Source organism: Sorex fumeus, unplaced genomic scaffold (assembly GCF_029834395.1).
Source record: "Sorex fumeus unplaced genomic scaffold, SorFum_2.1 ptg000019l, whole genome shotgun sequence".
NCBI classification, from domain to species: Eukaryota; Metazoa; Chordata; class Mammalia; order Eulipotyphla; family Soricidae; genus Sorex; species Sorex fumeus.
In genome coordinates, this window is record NW_026606076.1 from 37,289,340 (window position 1) to 37,304,888 (window position 15,549).

General features: G+C 48.5%; 1 protein-coding gene across 1 annotated transcript in view; it reads left to right on the forward strand.

Moving 5' to 3' along the window:
- The first annotated feature begins 11,341 nt into the window (after positions 1-11,341).
- LOC130022216 (zinc finger protein 426-like) overlaps positions 11,342-15,549 on the forward strand; it is a 41,193-nt gene continuing 36,985 nt past the window's right edge. The window contains exons 1-2 of the mRNA XM_056112969.1: positions 11,342-11,409; positions 13,961-14,087. Of these exons, the coding sequence (XP_055968944.1) occupies positions 11,377-11,409; positions 13,961-14,087 (160 nt within the window). The 5' untranslated portion in view covers positions 11,342-11,376. The remainder of the gene's footprint in view (positions 11,410-13,960; positions 14,088-15,549) is intronic.

Consider the following 15,549-nt stretch of genomic DNA (forward strand, 5'->3'; position numbering starts at 1 on the left):
GTGCTAGTGTAGCCCAATGGTATCTGTTCGTTTTAGGAACATGTAGAGCCTCAAACCAATCATTTAGGGTCTTGACGAAAAAGTCTGACCATCTTATAGGTGGGCGTCCACGTGATCTTTTGATGTCTCGTGGAATCCAATCAGTAATGGCTCTAGTCCAGCGGTTGTCTGTAAACCTCATTACGTGTCCAGCCCATCTGATTTTTGATGTCTTGGCAAATGAGACAGCGTCCCTGATTCTTGAGCGTTGACGAAGATCAGAACTCCGGATTCTATCTCTCATTTGAGTGAATCGTGATATTCCAAGCATAGTTCTTTCGATTCCTCTTTGAGAGACCCGAATAGTGTTCTCATCCTGTTTTCGTAGGGTCCAGACCCCAAATATTTAACAAATTTTAGAATTCCAGGACACCTCATAATATTGATGGCAAGCAATACGGAATCAATTCTTTAGCATCTGCAAAAGGGTCAGGCTGGAGTGGTGGTAAGATTGAAAGTAATGATGGTGGGAAGGTGCACTGGTGGCGGGATTGGTGTTGAAATATTGAATGTAAGCAATTAGTGTGAACAAGTTTATGAAAACTATAAAAATACTCAAAAAGTAATGCAGAGTTCATGCCTGCTTCAGTCACCTTGAATCAATGGCTGAATAAATACGTCGACATTTAAAAAAGTGTATTTATGTTTTGTTTTGGGGTCTGGTATTACTGAGGGGATATGGCTAGTGGTTATCAGGAATGATTTTTGGCTGTGCTTAAAAATCAGCCTTTGTCACCCTTAGCAAGGCAGACGCCCTACCTGCTGTTCTCTCTCTGAACCACTAAGAAATATTCTTTTATCTTTGTTTATACAGTAAATGGCTGTGTCCACAACAAGCTAGGTTGGTCCACAGCAATAGTGCAACGGGGAGGACTCCTTCCTTGCACATGACTGACCCAGGTATTATCCACAGCATCCCATATGATTTCCTGAATATCACTGGGTGTGGTAAAAAAAATATGTATAATAAGTTAGTGTGGGGCTGGAGCAATAGCACAGCGGGTAGGGTGTTTGTCTTGCACGCAGCTGACCCAGGTTCGATTCCCAGCATCCCATATGGTCCCCCAAGCACCACCAGGAGTAATTCCTAAGTGCATGAGCCAGGAGTAATTCCTAAGTGCATGAGCCAGGAGTAACCCCTGTGCATTGCTGGATGTGATCCAAAAGCACTGTCACTGCCACTGTCCTCCCATTTGCTCCAGTGGGTCCAGTAACATTGTGAGACTTGTTACTGTGTTTGGCATATCCAATACATCACGGGTAGCTTGCCAAGCTTTGCCGTGCAGGCAAGATACTCTCGGTAGCTTGTCGGGCTCTCTGAGACAGGTGGAGGAATTGAACTCAGGTTGGCTGTGTTGGCTGCGTGCAAGGCAAACGCCCTACCCGCTGTGCTAACGCTCCAGCCCGACCCAAAAGCAAAAAAAAAAAAGTTAGCGTGGGGATTGCCCAGCTCCTCACAGTGATCCTCTCAAAGGATCTTCCCATTGCCGTGGGCCCATTTGGACTATGAGAACCATAGAGATGTCCTCCACCTCCACCAGCTCAGCCTATTCAACCAGCTGCCATTGGACTAATTCTTGCTTATTGTGATTGATTTCAGACCTCAAACCACTGCTTCAGGATTTGGCATTGCTGCAATTTGATCTGGGAACAGGGTCAATGAACATGAGTTAGCTGGTAAGATTCTCGTATTCAAAATATCATTCTGGCAGAATAGCACAGTGGACCAAAGCATGTGACTTGAAATGTGAGGGTCAGCCTTCATCCCTGCCACCAAATCTATGGCCCCTGCACACCACAGGGAGAAAATCTAGTGCCTAAAACTGAAAATAGAGGGCCCGTAGCCTCACTGGGTGCTAAAATCAGTAAGTTGAAAACCCAAAGAAATTCTATTATTTTTTGTATCAATTAAAAACGGATTCTTTTCCTTCTATAGAAAGTAAGCACAAGTGGTAATTGTTTCAAAGAACTGGTTTGTGGACCCTAGTGACAATGTAGTGGGAAGGACACTTGCTTTGTATGAGATGAAAACCTGGACTCCATCCCCAAACACACCCTATGGTTCCCCAGAACTGCATGAGGAGACATCCCTGAGCACTGCTCCGTGGGCCCCCTTCCCAAATACAACCAAGAAAACAAAAAAAAGAACAAAAAATTCACTGATCCTGAGTTGATGCTCTTGTCCTGAGATGTTTTATTTATTTATTTTGCTTTTTGGGTCATCCCCAGTGATGCTCAGAGATTACTCCTGGCTCTGCACTCAGGAATTACTCCTGTGGTGCTCAGGAAACCGTCTGGGATGCCGGGGATTTAACCTGGGTCGGCCGTGTGCAAGGCAAACACCCTCCCCACTGTACTATCACTCCAGCCCCTGAGATGTTTTTAATGGCCCCTGTGGTCCATCTCGACAAGTTGCCCCCGGACCTGATCAGGACTGTAGTGCAGCATCCAGCCTTCCACACAGTCCCAGATAGTGATTGACAGGCTCAGAGAGAAAATTGTCAGCGACTCCCTGGTGAGGAATAGAGGACTCCTGATAGCCCAATCTAAGATTTTTGGCTATTGGTTCTGCCAACACACTGGGCAACCAGGCAAAGGTTTGAACAGAGCAAAGGCAAAGTTGTCATTTGAAGAATCTCTACAGTCGTCCCCAGGGAATGAGGTACTGGGTCTCCACACCGTCAAATTCCAGACAGATCCCCAGAAGTTGTGAGATCGTGATCAAATGACCACTGATGACATTAAGAGAATAAAATTTGGAGGAGTGTATTCACAGCAGCTGGCGGCTGTCCTGCTAGGTAAGAACAGCAGCCTCCCAGCAGAAGCACAGGCTTTTGGTTAGGAAAAACCAAATCCTGGTGTACCTGTTATTTTTATTTATTTTATTATTACTATTATTATTATTATTTTGCTTTTGGGTCATACCTGGTGATGCTCAGGGGTTACTCCTGGCTCTGCACTCAGGAATTACTCCTGGCAGTGCTCGGGGGACCATATGGGATGCTGGGAATCAAACCCGGGTCAGCCGTGTGGAAGGCAGACGCCCTACCCGCTATGCTATCACTCCAGCCCTGTACCTGTTATGTTAATAAGCACTCACAAAATTAGTTTAACTTCACCAGGCCAATGGCCTGCTGCCTGGTAAATTTATGTAAGCGTAGTGATAAAAGCATAATTAGAAAGGAGAAAAAGAGACTACCAAAGCAATCGACTATTGATCTTTAGCCATTTCACTTTTGGGGATCCCAACCCATTCTTCCTATTTGCACTCCATGACTGGTGCACCCTAGTGGTGTCGTTACAGGAAATTCAGTACACTTATGGAATAACTCCTCTAACTAAAAAAAGTAAATTTCTAAACTAACTAAACTTCATATTCTTACTGTGACACACATCAAATCATCATAGCCAATGATTGGTCAGCATTTCTGAAAAAGAGACTTTCTCCTGCACCCGTGCTGAGCAATTGTTCTTCCCTACTGGTTCACATATTGAAGAATTTAATTCTAGCTGGATAATCCTTCTACTATGAAACGACGAAAGACTACTCAGCTGCATGGCGGTGAAGGGACTTTCTGTTCTTGTGGCTGATCCATGTTAGATTGTGGTCAGATTCACTGCACTGTTGATCTTGAGCACTGTTTGAAGAGTTGCAGAGTACAAAGATGAGTATCTTGAGATCACCAATGGCTGTGAACACAGATACACACACACACACACACACACACACACACACACACACAGGAATATTGCTTACATCTATAATACTTCCCCACTTCATCACCAATCCTTGAGCCCCATTCTGGTCCATGTGATTCGCTGAGTTTCTACCTCACACCTATAACTCTGAAAACATGAAGAACTGAAACTACTCCAGCAACTGGAAATTCAGTGCGATGTAAACTATTTCTCTGAAATAGTCCAGCGCAAAGTAGCTGACCCAGGCTCTATCCTTAGCAGCCTAGAGGGTTCCCTGAGTCCAGTCCAAAGTGATTGCTGTGAGCACATAGTCAGGAATAAGCCCCTCAGCACTACTGGATTGAACCTCCCCCCTCCCCCCAAAAAATAACAGATCAAGAATATCTGAATATCAACGTCCTGTAATTTCTGATCAATTTGGGGGGAAAGGAGTTGGTGGTTCAAGGCTGGGGCGTGTCCTGGCAGGTGTTTGTAAAGGAATATTTGTGATTTTTATCCCCTCAGTAAAAAGGAAGAATTTTTATACCATGTGCCATCTGTTTAGTCCCTCACTCTTCATCTACCCAGAACTGGTAACCTCCAGAAGTACCGGTTACCTTATCCTACTCCACAAATGGGAAAATAGTTAATCTTCTTTTGTGTGTGTGTGTGTGTGTTTTGAAATTTTTTTAATCTTTTGTATAAATAAACTAAAGTATGGATGCAGTGACCTGGTGGGGAAATATGGGAGCAAGATTGATCAGGTTTACTCTGAAATTAGTTTTTTTTGTTTTTGGGTCACACCCAGCTGATGCTCAGGGGTTACACCTGGCTCTGCACTCAGGAATCACTCTGGCAGTGCTCGGGGGACCCTATGGGGTGCTGGGAATCGAACCCAGGTCGGCCGCATGCAAGGCAACCGCCCTACCCGCTGTGCTATTGCTCCAGCCCCTGAAATTAGTTTTATGTGGGATTCATCAGATGGTCTCATTTTTCTTTTTCTTTTTTTTTTAATTAGTGAAACACCATGAGGTACAGTTGTAGACGTACAAATTTTTGTGTTTGGGTTTCAGTTTTACAATGACTTGAGTACCCATCCCTCCACCAGTGCCCATTCTCCACCTCCAATAATTAACCTCCTGGAACCAGAAAAATACCTCGACAGTAATAGTTGGGAGCCTGGCCCTTTAAGGATCTGATGACGTCACGGAAAGCCCGGTCCTTCTTTTCCCCGGGGCTGTTGACGGGTCCGGGCGGAAGTGCCCGTCGTTCGCCGTCGCTGCCGAGGATGAGGGGCGGGTGAGGAAGTCCCGTGGGGGACTGGGGGGTCCTGGAAGGCCGGTTTCCTCGCCGACCCCCGAGTGGTCGCCCTGAGCGGCGGGGTCGCTGCGTGACGGTCACCGGGGTGGGGGGGCCCTCCCCCGGGATGCACCGAGCGCGCCTGATTCAAGTTTATCTTACTTAAATTAATTGAGTTTTTAGGAAACAAGGGAGGGGTTTTTTTGTTGTTTTTTTTTTTTTACCAAAGAGAACTTGTTTAGGGAGCTGGAGCGATAGCACAGCGGCTAGGGCGTTTGCCTTGCACGCGGCCGACCCGGGTTCGAGTCCCAGCATCCCATGTGGTCCCCTTGAGCATTGATTGCCAGGAGTAACCCCTGCGCATCGCCGGGTGTGACCCAAAAAGCAAAAAAAAAAAAAAAAAAAAAACCCCAAAGAGAACTTGTTTAAAGTGACGCATAGTAGGGGCGCGCTGGTCCAGCGGGGCGGGCCGGCCGGGCTCCATCCCCGGCGCCCACCGGGTCCCCGGCCGCCAGGAGCCGATCTGAGGGGTCGCGTGGGGTCACCGCTGCGGTGCAGGGACACTCGGAGCCCCCGGGACGGTCCCTGGCGGGTGGGGGTGGGAGGATCGTCCCGGGAATGACCCCCAGGCCGGCCCGTTGCTGGCCGCCTTTGATCCCTGAGGCTGATCATAGACTCCGGGGCTAAAGGGTTTCCCTCATCAAAGGGCCCTGGGAGCGTCCGTCCGTCCTTTTGTCTGTTTGCCTGTCTGTCCTGCCCACCGCCCGGTGTCAGGAAGGTGCGGAGGGTGCATATACTGCCCGAGCCCATGTGCTGCTTGTACCCACGTGTCCGGCATGGACTTTCATATCTAATGCTGAGATGTGTGTGTAGGGGCTTCTCCGCCTTTGGGGAAGTCCATGTTCTCTCTTTTTTAATTTTATTTATTTTTTTGTGCTTTTTGGATCACATCCGGCGATGCACAGGGGTTTACTCCTGGCTCTGCATTCAGGAATTTCTCCTGGTGGTGCTCAGGGGCCCATATGGGATGCTGGGAATCGAACCTGGGTCGGCTGCGTGCAAGGCCAACGCCCTCCCCGCTGTGCTATTGCTCCAGCCCCCAATGTGCTCTCCCCACATCCTGCAGTGATCTCGGGTCATTCCTGACTCTGCACTCGGGGACCTAACAGTGCTCAGGGGAATCCTTATGGGATACCAGGACTCAAACCAGGTGAACCGCGTGCATTATCCGTGCATGGGAAATGCGGTCCCAATGGTCTATCTTCCTGCCCTCTGAGGTCAGTGGGGTGTATTCTTCACGTGCTTGGGAATTGAAAGTATTTGGCAGAGACTTTTGATTTTCACCCGTTCCCTGTGCAACTACTAGGTTCTTTTATCTCTGGAGGCCGTGGAGCTCTAAGAGAGGGCTCCGGGGGTTGGGGTGGGCCACAGGGGGTCCTGCAACCCAGTGTGCAATCTTAGCAGGAAGTACCGAGGGCACCTCCAGGGTGTGGCCCCAGCCTCCCATAATGCAATCTATGACCTCCATTGGCTACCCTCCGTTACTGATTTATATAAATTAATTTTTAGGGTTTTTTTTTTTGGTGGGGGGAGCCACGCCTGCCAATGTTCGTGGTTGCTCCTCCTGCTTCTGCATTCAGGACTCACTCCTGGCAGTGCTCTAGGAACCACAGGGATGCTGGCAGTCCAGCTCCTTGGCACAGGAAATAATTTTGCGTATTTTTTATTTTGTTTTTAAATTTTTTATTTTTAATATTTTATTTTTAAATTGTAGAGTTTTTTTTTCATTTTTATTTTTATTTTTAAATATATATATTATTTATTTATTTTATTTTTATTAGTGAAACACCATGAGGTACAGTTGTAGATTTACAACTTTTTGTGCTTGGGTTTCGATTATACAATGATCAAATACCCATCCCTCCACCAGTGCCCATTTCCCACCACCATGGATAATATCCCCCCACCCCCATCCCCCCATCCCACCCTGCCTCTGTGGCAGGGCAATCCCTTGTGTTCTCTCTCTCCTTTTGGGTGTTGTGGTTTGCAAAAGAGGCACTGAGTGGCAAACATGTTCAGTCCATAGTCTACTTTCGACATGCATCTCCCCTCCTGGGAGGATCCTCCCAACACCCTTTATTTGGTGCTCCCTTCTCTATCTGAGCTGCCCTTTTTCCTAGAATGCCCGCCTGGCCTCTAAGCCATGGAGTAATCCTCCTGGTACTGATCTCGACTATTCTTGGTTATTAATCGCCTATTTTGTTACTTTATGTCCCCCAGATGAATGCAATCTTTCTATGTCTATCCCTCTCTTTCTGACTCATTTCGCTTAGCATGATACTTTCCATGTTGTACCACTTGTATGTAAATTTCATGACTTCATCTTTTCTAACAGCTACATAGTACTCCATTGTGTAGATGTACCAAAGTTTCTTTAACCAATCATCTGTTCTTGGGCACTCAGGTTTCTTCTAGTTTATAAATATTTTTATAAAAAAATTTTTTTTAATTATTTTTAAATATTTCATTTTTAAATTGTAGTTTTGGGGAAACAGCCTTAGTGCCCAGGGCTGACTCTTTTTCTTTCTTTTTTTTTTTTTTTTTTTGCTTTTTAGGTCACACCCGGCTCAGGGGTTACTCCTGGCTCATGCAACTCAGGAATCACTCCTGGCGGTGCTTGGGGGACCACATGGGATGCTGGGAATCAAACCTGGGTTGGCCGTGTTGGCTACGTGCAAGGCAAACGCCCTACCCGCTGTGCTATCGCTCCAGCCCCCAGGGCTGACTTTTGAGTCTGAACTCAAGCATCCTTCCTGACAGTCCTGCGAGGGGACCCTATATGCTGTCACAAGCTGAATCTAGTGTAGTAGTTTGAAAGGAAAGCACCCTCTCAGCTGTTCTCCCTTCTAGCCCTCAATGATTTTTTTTTTCCCCAGAAAAGAATTTGTTTCACCTGTCAAGTTTCCAGGCACCACCCACACTGTCCATCTCTCCCTGACCAGGAGCGCCCCCTGCTGCTGAGGTGAGTACTTGGCAGAAAAGGGGGTTCCCAGGACCAGCTGCTCTGCGTTAAATGTCTTACTAGGGCCCTAGCAATACAATCTGGAGGGCCTTGGTATTGCTCAAAGCTAACCCGGGTTCGATTACTGGCATCCCACTGGGTCCCTTGAACATTGCCAGGAGTAGCCCGAAAATGAAAATTAAAATTCTTTAGTAATAAATACATTTCATAATAAATAAATAAATTGGGGCTGGAGCGATAGCACAGCGGTAGGGCGTTTGCCTTGCACGCAGCCAACATGGCCGACCCGAGTTCGATTCCTCCGCCCCTCTCGGTGAGTCCAGCAAGCTACCGAGAGCATCTCGCCCGCAGGGCAGAGCCTGGCAAGCTCCCCGTGACGTATTCGATATGCCAAACACAGTAACAACAAGTCTCACGATGGAGACGTTACTGGGCCCGCTCGAGCAAATCGATGAACAACGGGAGGACAGTGCAGTGCCATATGTGGTTCAACAGGTTTCCTAGTACTTAGAGTTGGAGAAATTAAGAAATAAGTAAATAATAAGTAAATAATTTACTCATTTTAATAAGTAAATAATAAGTAAAGGTCTGAAGTGAGAGTACATGTGGTAGAGTATTTGCTTTGCTCGTGGCTGATCCAGGTTTGATCCTGGGCACCCCATAGTATCTCCTGAGTATTGCCAGGTGTTGCCCCCCCCAAAAAAAAAGGAGCCACTTTAAAAAAAAAAGCTATAGTGAAGTGGGTCAGACACACACATGCACATGGCAAGTTTGGCCAACATCTTTCTTCCCCCCCCCCCCCAACCCCCATAAAAAAAAGTCTCACTACAGTATTTGTCTTGATACATGAGCATTCTTTGAACTTCTTTTTGGGGGGTTGTGGGTCTCTATCCTGCCCCCCCCCCCATTTTTTTAATTGGTATTGCCCTTTTACTGCAAACTTGGAGCTGGTCATGTGTCTCTGGATGCAGCGGAGTCATGTGTGTACCCCACCTTAAAAACAGGTGCTCAGCCCTCTGAGCTCCTTTCCCTGGGTCTATCTCACTATTCGGGGAGCAGATGAGGTGGGATTTGAGGTCACACCTGATAGTGTTTGTGGGCTGCTCTGTGCTCAGGGAATCAGTGGACACTGGGTACCAGGGAAGGCCCCCAGGCTTCCAGCTGGCCAGCATCCACTCCAGCCTGATGTGCTATCTCCTGCCTCTCTGTTCACACTTTCACTGGAAGTTCTTAGATGTGAACATTCTGGAACATACTCAACAAGAAGCTGTCAGGAGGAAAAAAAGGAGTTGGAGGCTCTGAGTCAAACTATGAACGTTCACAGGAAGATTTCTTTGGAGCCAAGTAAATTTTTTCCCCTAACTTTTCTTACACAAAATTATGTAACCAGAGGAATGAAATCTTTTTTTCTTTTTTTTCAAATTTTTTGGGTCACTCCTGGCTTTGCACTCAGGAATTACTCCTGGCGGTGCCCAGGGGACCATATGGGATGCTGGGAATCGAACCCGGATTGGTCGCATGCAAGGCAAACGCCCTACCCGCTGTACTATAGCTCCAGCCCCGGAATAAAATCTTTTAGTCTGTGAAATACTGGCATATAAGCTCTGAGCATCGCCAGGTGTGGCCCCAAAACAAAAAACAAAACAAGAACTGACCCTGGAACATACTGCTAGGATATCACATCTCTACAACTGCAGATAACTTCCTCTTTGCCGTTATTTTCAGGGAAAGGAGGAGAGTTGGCAAATTGTGCCCAACCCAGCAGTGTTCAGGGATCACTCCCTGGGGATTCAGGGAGTGAAGTTGAGGCTGCCTCATGCATGGCAAGTGCCCTGCCCACTGGCCTCTCTTTCAGATCCCTCCTAACCTTTGAAATTGCAACCTAGGCTTCTTCCTCAGGGTCATACCTAGAGCCAGCAGGTACCAGCTGGGCCTTGGGTAGGGACCCCGTCATGCCAGCCTGTCCTCACAAGGTTTATAGGATTTATATAGAATTTCAATTCCTGGGGTCATATAGGTCAGGAGTGCAGTGTGGCCTGCAGCATCCAGCCATAGTAAAGTCTCTGGCACAACACGGGGTCCCCCCAAGTACCACCCGGAATAAGCCCAAAGTTTTGCCACCTGTGGTCCCAAAACTCAAACCAACTCAAACCTGCATCCTACAAAACCTAAAGGCAGGGCATTGACTACTAAACAAATACTTTTTTTTTCCATTTGGACTTTGGGTCATACCCAGTGGTTGCTACTTAATGGTACTCAGTGGGGTACGAGGGATTGAACCCAGGTCAACCATCTGTAAGGCAAATACCCAACCCAACTACAGTGCCTGACCCTAAATGTATTGATTTATTTTCAGTTGGAGGCCACACCCAGCAATGCTCAGTGGTTACTCCTGGTTGATTCATCACTTCCTGCAAGGCTGGAGACCCCGTGGGGTGAGGGATTGAACCCAGGTTGGGTGTGTGCCTGGCAAGCACCTCACGCTCTGTGCATTCTCTGGACCATCATCAAACAACTTTTATGGGGCCGGAGCAATAGTACGATGGTACAGCAGGGAGGGTGTTTGCCTTGTGCACAGCCAACCTGGGTCCAATCCCCAGTATCCCATTTGGTCCCCCAAGCACTGCCAGGAGTAATTCCTGAGTGCAGAACCAGGAGTAGCCCTTGAGCATTGCTGGGTATGGCCCCAAAAGAAAAAAAAAAAACTCTTTTATCCTGGTTAAGTTCAGATAGTTATGAAATTTGATGTTCTTTTTCCTAGTTAAGTCCACCACTCACTTTTTTATTTGGGCGTTTCCCGTTTTGCACCCCACCCAGCAGGGCTCCTGGCTTCCTCCTGACTCTGCACTCAGCTATCTCTCATGGTGGCCTTGGGTGATCTTATGGGATGCGGAGGATCGAACCAGGGTCAGTCAGATGAAGGCATGAAGTGCCCTCCCCATGTGCTTTCGCTCTGGCCTCGGACCTGGTTTCCATCTGTGCCACTAGCTTCCTGTTTAATTTCATAGCATTTTCAGTGAATATGATCCCCAGGGGTCACGAGAGGGAGGACAGCAGGTCAGCTGCTTGCCTTGCCGTCCCTGAGAGTGACAGACAACCTGGATCCCCACCCACTCTCGACCCTCAGAGGGGAAGGAGCATCTGACGGTGTATGGCTCATGGCTCTGTGAGCCGGTGACCAAGCTGGGCACTGCTGGTCATTTCCAGTTCCAAAGCAGGGACTTCCGGGCAGGGGGGCAGCGGGGAGGGGTGCTCCTCTCTGCTGCTCACACCTCTGACTTCTCCAGGTTTTCACACGGAGCCTCCTGCTGACCTTCAGGAATTACAGACTAGAGACAATGGTGATGCGCAGTCTGACACACTGTCCCCAGGTAGGAGGAGAGTGACAAGATGACATGATGCAGGGACAGGAGCGCTAGGGCTTCCAGGCCATCTGTCTAGGGTCGTTTCAGGAGGGAGCCATGGGACGTGGCTTCTGGTTTGTTTTGTTGATTTGGATTTGGGCCACATTCACGGTCACGGTCCTCCCGTTGTTCATCGTTACTTGCAGTAACGTCTCCATCATGAGACTTGTTGTTACTGTGTTTGGCATATCGAGTACGTCACGGGTAGCTTGCCAGGCTCTGCCGTGCAGGCGAGATACTCTCGGTAGCTTGCCGGGCTCTCCGAGGTGTAGTCAAGGATTACTCCCAGTCAGTGCTCAAGGATCATCCTGCCAGACTGGGGGACCTATGGGGTTCAGGGATCCATGGCTGACTTTTCGGTATTTTTTTTTAACTGTGTTTTCTGAGGGGATGTGAGGGTCACACCCAGGATTCTTGGCTTCCTCCTGGCTCTGCACTCCGGCCTTGCACCTGGCAGTGCTTGGGGGACTATATGGGATGGCGGGGATCGCCAGCCCATGCCCGCTGTCCTTGGTTCCTCTGTTCTCTTACTTTATCTTCTGCTTTGTTTCCTTTCATATTTTTCTTTCACAGTGGACATGCTCAGGGCTCACTCTGGGCTCTGGACTGTGGATTCACACCTAATGGGCATCAGGGGGCCCTGGAGTGTGCGGCGGTTTGTTTGCCCCCTGGCAGCTGCAGGGACTCTGTGTCCCAGGAGATGGGGTATCCCCTATTTTATCCTTCCCGCTCTGGAAATTTTCGCTTGCTCCGTCATACAGTCTTCTGTTCACACGCTGCTGTGTGCACAGTTCCAGGCATGCGCCTGTTCCTGGGAGACGGAGCAAAGGATCTCTGGGGCCAGCAAAGATATTCTATGTCAAAACACATTTGGGGCTGGAGCGATAGCACAGCGGGTAGGGCGTTTGCCTTGCACGCAGCCGACCCGGGTTCAATCCCCAGCATCCCATATGGTCCCCCGAGCACCGCCAGGAGTAATTCCTGAGTGCATGAGCCTGGAATAACCCTTGTGCATTGCCGCGTGTGACCCTTTCAGCAGGGAGCCCTGGGACATGGCTCCTGGTCAGAGCGCTGGACTCTGCTGTTTGAGGTCTCTCTGCCCTTCTTTTGTTTTGTTGATTTGGGTTTGGGCCACGTTAGGGGTAGTCAAGGATTACTCCCAGTCATTGCTCAAGGATCTTACTGCCAGACTGGAGGACCCTACTGGGTTAGGTGATCCATGGCTGACTTTTTCAGGTTTTTTTGTTTGTTTGTTACTTTCTTTTGGGAGTGGTTGGGAGGGTGAGACCCAGTGATTCTTGGGTTCTTCCTGGGTCTGCACTCTCGTGTTGACCTGGCAATGCCTGGGGGGCCATCTGGGACAGCAGGAATCACCAGCCTATCCCATTGTCACCAGCCCTGCATCTTCTGCTTTGTTTCCTTTTGTATTTATTTTTTTGCCACAGTGTATATGCTCAGGGATCACTCTTGGCTGTGGCTTGTGGGCTGTGGATTCACACGTGACGGGCATCAGGGGACCCCGGGATGTGCTGGCCCAATTTGAGCCCTGGCAATTACAGTGACTCTGGAACCCAAGGATGAGGGTTATCCCCTATTTTGTCCTTCTCAGTCTGGAGATTCTCGCCTGCTCAGTCACACAGTCTCCCATTCACTCACTGCTCTGTGCACAATTCCACCATGCTTCTGTCCCAGGGAGATGGAGCAAAGGATACGGTCCCAGCCAGGATGCTTGATGTTAAAACACATTTATCTACTTCAACAGTGACACAGGGCATATTTAATTCACTGTGAGCTAGAGTTCTCTAGGCACATCCATCCATGCATAGCTATGAGTCACTCCCTGGAAGTTGAGTGTCCTCTTCTCATCCCTAGTGATCATGGGATACGGGTTGCAGGGGTTGTGTGTGTCTTCAGTGTTTGGGCCAAACCCAGCTTTGCTTTTTGAGTCCTGGTGGTCTGTGCTCAGGTGTTATTCTCTGCAGTCCTCACTGAATCAGGGATGCTGGAATATTGGCCCTGGGGTATCTGTGTGCAAGGCCAGTGCCTCCAGGAACCTTCTGGTATAGCATCACGTTTTACCAAATTTGGCTGCCTTGGAGTGAGTAGGAGTGGAGTGATAGCACAGCAGTCGGGTGTTAGCCTTGCACATGGCCAGCCTGGCTGAGCTGGTTTGATTCCTCCACCCCTTGCAGAGAGCCTGGCAAGCTACTGAGAGTATCTTGCCTGCAGAGCAAAGCCTGGCAACCTACCCGTGATGTATTCGATATGCCAAAAACAGTAACAACAAGTCTCACAATGGAGACGTTACTGGGCCCACTCGAGCAAATCAATGAACAACGGGAGGACAGTACTACAGTGCTACGAGGGCTCGTGGAGAGAAGAATATCAAGACTGGTTCCTCCTGAGAAAGAGACCCTGTGCTCCTCTGGGGCTCCGGGGGTCCCATTCTCACAGCCCAGGGAACAGGGTAGAGACAAACCATGAATCTCGCCCCTCTGTTTGGCTCTGATTGGCTCAGGACGTGGTGACCTTCCCAGACGTGGCCGTGAGCTTCACCCCGGAAGAGTGGACATACCTGGATGCCTCTCAGAGGAAGCTCTACAGGGACGTGATGCTGGAGACCTACCAGCACCTGCGCGCCGTCGGTGAGAGCTACGTGGGCTTACCATGCCGGGACAGATCCACACAGGTTACTGGGGACTGGGCTCAGGCTGTGTGTTCAAGAGGGGCCGTGATTCTGTAGTCCGGGTTGTGTGACACCTGTGTGGATCACTATTTCCCTCGGTCCTTTCTATTTTGCCTCTCTTTGTTATTGGGTCACACCCGGCTCTGTTCAGTTACTTCTGGCTCTGTTCTCCGAGTTCACTCTTGGTGGACTCTGGAATCCAAATTGGATGCAGAACATCGACGCAGGTTGACCACACGCAAAGAAAGTGCCCTCCATGCTCGGATTCCTCTACATAGTTCCTTCCATTGCTAAGTTAATTTACTTCCTGTTCTAAACTTCACTTCATCGTGTTTGATTTGGTTTTCCTTTGGGTTTTGATTTGGGGCCACCGTCCACGTTCCTCCTGGCTCTGTGCTGAAGGATCACTCCTTGCAGTGCTCTGGGGCTCACGGGGATGCTGTGGATTAACCTGGTCAGCAGTTTACAAGGCTGGTGCCTTACCCACTGTTCTACCACACCAGGCCCGCAACTTCATTCCTTTTTCTTGTTTTGTCTTGTTTTGATTATGTTTGCTATATCCCACGATGCTCAGAGATTACTCCTGGGTATATATTCAGGAATTTCTCCTGTCAGTGCTCCGGAACCATATGGATGCCAGGGATCAAACCCGTTTGTGTGTGTCAGGCACATGTCTGTCCTGCTGAACTATCACTCTGGCCACAAGTTCTTTTCTTTTTTTGGGGGGGTCGTATATCAAGCTTTACTTTCTATAATTTTTTTTCTACTTAATTTTTTAAATTTTTTTTTTTTTTTTGCTTTTTGGGTCACACCTGGCGATGCACAGGGATTACTCCTGGCTCTGCACTCGGGAATCAGCCCTGGCAGTGCTCAGGGAACCATATGGGATGCTGGGAATCGAACCTGGGTTGGCCGTGTGCAAGGCAAACGCCCTACCTGCTGTGCTATTGCTCCAGCCCCAATTTTTAAAAATTTTTAAATTTTATTATCATAAGTTATTGGCAATAATTGATTACATTCAATATTTCAACACCAATCCCACCACCATTATTTCAAAGTTTCCCATCACCGCTCAAGCCTGCCCCACAGACAGATGCTAATTTATTTTTTATTGCTTGTTATGAATAGTATAAGATGTCTGTAAGGGTCTATCACATAGTGATTCAACAGAAAAGCAAAGAAAAAAAATTAGTATGAGATGGTAGTCTAAAAATTTAAGTAATTGGGGTTCGGAGCCATCTCCACAGCTAGCTGCTGGGTTCTGAGATTCATTTGTGAGTCTCTGAATCAAGGCCATTAGTGGGCTTAAATGGCACCCGGAGAGGGCTGGAGTGATAGCACAGCGAGTAGGGCATTTGTCTTGCACGTAGCCAACCCAGGTTCGATTCCCAGCACCCCATATGGTCCCCTGAGCACCGCCA